The 3,118-nt window shown below is 44.2% G+C and overlaps 1 protein-coding gene and 2 non-coding genes across 3 annotated transcripts in view; 1 reads left to right on the plus strand and 2 right to left on the minus strand.

The window, feature by feature from the left end:
* Positions 1–497: 497 nt before the first annotated feature.
* trnak-uuu lies at positions 498–570 on the minus strand. The gene has a single exon. It is a non-coding gene; the product is annotated as a tRNA-Lys (tRNA).
* Positions 571–1,091: 521 nt separating this feature from the next.
* Positions 1,092–1,164, minus strand: trnat-ugu. The gene has a single exon. It is a non-coding gene; the product is annotated as a tRNA-Thr (tRNA).
* A 425-nt stretch (positions 1,165–1,589) lies between these two features.
* LOC119422299 (E3 ubiquitin-protein ligase DTX1) overlaps positions 1,590–3,118 on the plus strand; it is a 33,926-nt gene continuing 32,397 nt past the window's right edge. Inside the window, exons 1-2 of the mRNA XM_037689624.1 lie at positions 1,590–1,819; positions 2,493–2,719. Coding sequence (XP_037545552.1) covers positions 1,749–1,819; positions 2,493–2,719 — 298 coding nt within the window. The 5' untranslated portion in view covers positions 1,590–1,748. The remainder of the gene's footprint in view (positions 1,820–2,492; positions 2,720–3,118) is intronic.

The raw sequence follows: 3,118 nt of genomic DNA on the forward strand, positions 1-3,118 counted from the left end.
TATATATATATATCGGGTTAAAATTTTAAGGATTGTATGTTTAAAATATCTGATTCTGCAGTGTATATAGTGTTACATACAGTGCTATAATAATAAAAATATATATATTTATTTTTTATACGAGTTTCAGATTTGTTCTCTAGATGTGCATTCTAACTGGCAAAAAAATATATTTATAAAGTAACATGGTATGAAATTTATGGGCAAAATATTTTACAAATGCAAGAACAGCGGAGGCGGGTCTATGAAGACAGCCAGAACGAATCCTAGATTCTGATTGGACGCACGCTCAAATTGGTAGCATCTCATTGGCTGTCTTGTTTCGGAAGTCGGCGCGTACCGGAACAAAGCTCTTTCGTTGATCGGATGGAAACACACATCTCTTGGGTTAGAAAAGGAAACATTTAAGCAGAGAGTTGTTAGGGCTACGTCTTATTTTCTCAAATCCTTAAGCGTAAAGGATGTAACGTTAAAAACTGGAATGGCAAAAGATCGTTCGCCCGAACAGGGACTTGAACCCTGGACCCTCAGATTAAAAGTCTGATGCTCTACCGACTGAGCTATCCGGGCTCTGAAGCAGAAGGTATACACAACGCTTCATGTTCTCTTCATGACCACCAGTTTTTTTTCTTTGTTTCGCATATTGTGATTTAGTCCAAGATAATTTTTTTTAATGTCGATATACACTAACTTTAAGCTAATGTTACATATTAGCTAGCTAGTGAGCTAACGGAGTTAGCTGCCTGCTTTTGGTCATATTTCTTGCTAAAATGATAGACTCCGTGGTTAACCAAACAATAATTACCTTTACTTACGTCTTAGAAGTTCAGTTACTTTCCTTTTCGTTTCCAAACACAAAATTGTATTTGTCTCAAAGATCGTGAAAATTAAATTTAGTCACCGTCTTCCAAAAAATAATGTTCAGGCATTAAAAGAACTACTTTTTAGAAGAATGTCATGAACAAAGTGGTTTATTTATATGTCTTTCTTATCAGTTATATTCGTTATTTCTCAGTCCAAACACATACAGACAATCATGTAACGATCACATAGAACCAAAAAAAAATAATAATAATAATAATAATAATTTCAGGCCCCAGCGAGATTTGAACTCGCGACCCCTGGTTTACAAGACCAGTGCTCTAACCCCTGAGCTATGGAGCCGTGATGTTTACGGTCTCGTCTATTCTTTAAAAACACTAAAACATTTCCGTATAACATTAAATTTGACTAGTAGTGAGGTGTACGGTTCAAATATTTTTCACTAAAATATACCATTGGTCACATATCAATATAATTAAAACAACTTAGAAGCTTCTAAAACGACAACGAGGTGAAAATCCCATTGTGTGCTATTTCTCATTCACCCACCAGGGGGCAGCAATGTTTCCTTTTAGTGATTAGACAAGCGCATCAATAAATAAAAATATTAACAGGTCATTTGACTATTTCTTAAAGAGATTGATTTACATCAAGGGAAAGTTGTGCAAACTGTGTCCAAATAACTGAGCGTGGAGTCATTTTGTATCGTGTTTTGTAGCTCGGGGGGATTTCTAGGCGTGGTGGGGGGGAAGGAGCCTGGAGGGAGGTTGGGGGGGTTGCGGGATGTTGGTTGTTTAGGAGCGAACATGGACGCCAAAGGATAGCACCCTTTTCCCTTTCTAACCCAAATAGAGAGCAGTTCTCTGTGTTTTTCATTTTTAATATAAATAGGGAGCGAGAGGAGCCATGGCTCGACTGAGTCCTTCATGAAGGACTTGGTTAAAGTTTGCTCCACAAGTCTCGGACCTGAAGGGAGGACGCAGGAGACCCACAACAGGTGACTAGTTTCTCTGCAGCTGGTTCTTGCTTTTATTCTTCAGGGGGTTAAATGTTCAGAACCAAAGCCCAGTTCCGTTGAGAGACTCCGGGGTTGTGTTCCCGGCTGGTTCCGGACCGGTCGGACCTGTTTTGGGCGACGGGTTGGGGAGTTGTCGCGGAGCTAGTTGAGCCGTTGGAAGACGCCGCTTTCCGCCCCGAGCCGGGTTCGGTGGAACACCCCGACCAGTTCGGTTCTGTTCCGCTACAAACTATCCACTGATCGACGCCAACGCGGAGGGTTCCGCTTCAAAAAATACATTAAAAAAAAAAAAAAGGCCGAAAACTGAGCGGACCAAAGCCAGGCCGCCTCCCCGGTCGAGGAGCTCAGCGGAGCGGGGAGCGGGGCTCCCTTCGCCCGCGGGGCCACGCGAGGAGCTCGGGTCCTCGCTGGAGAATGCGCCGGCGTTAGCTGCTCCATGTAAGGCTCCGTTAGCTTCATGCTCCGGTCGGCCTTTTATTAATTCATCACGAGGTGGACAGCAGCTCAGACACTCGGGAGGATTTTGATAAAAACGAGTAAAACAGGCTGATGTGTGGTTCGGTTGGCCTCGGCGGCAGCAGCGGCCGCTGCCCCCTCACCTCCAGCGGATAACAGTGTTTCTGTTTCGGTTTATTTGTGATCTCCCCTCCAGGGCCACCGGGAACAACATGCTCCTGGCCTCCGCGGTGGTGGTGTGGGAATGGCTGAACGAACACGGGCGGTGGCGGCCCTACAGCCCCGCCGTCTCCCACCAGATCGAGGCGGCCGTCCGGAGCAGCGACCCCCGCGGAGGGAGCGTGGTCCTCGGCCAGGTGGACAGCAGACTGTCGCCCTACATCATCGACCTGCAGTCCATGCACCAGTTCCGGCAGGACACAGGTGAGGTCGGACTCTGTGCCGAACCCTGCTTTGTTGGCTTGGAGAAAATAAATCTTTTGTTTTATTTTTGAGACCATCTGTTTGATAAAAGAGTGAAAAGCAGATTTATAGTTTCTGCATGGAAAGTTGTTGAGCACAGAAATATGTTCCTGTCAGCTGAAGCTACTAAAAGTTTATTATTTTAGCTGATTTTTATTTAAAGTTACAAAATATTTTAAACACAAACCAGAGAAAATGAAGCATAACCACAGAGTTCAAGCTAAACAAAGCTGAAAGGTGGCTGGAAGCTAAAATAAGCCAAACACTGTCTGGAAGCTAAAAGAAGCAGAACGCTTGGAAGCTAAAAGAAGCCGAACATTGGCTGGAAGCTAAAAGAAGCCGAACATTGGCTGGAAGCTT

Source organism: Nematolebias whitei, chromosome 16, assembly GCF_014905685.2.
Source record: "Nematolebias whitei isolate Nwh7 chromosome 16, NemWhi1, whole genome shotgun sequence".
Taxonomy (NCBI): domain Eukaryota; kingdom Metazoa; phylum Chordata; class Actinopteri; order Cyprinodontiformes; family Rivulidae; genus Nematolebias; species Nematolebias whitei.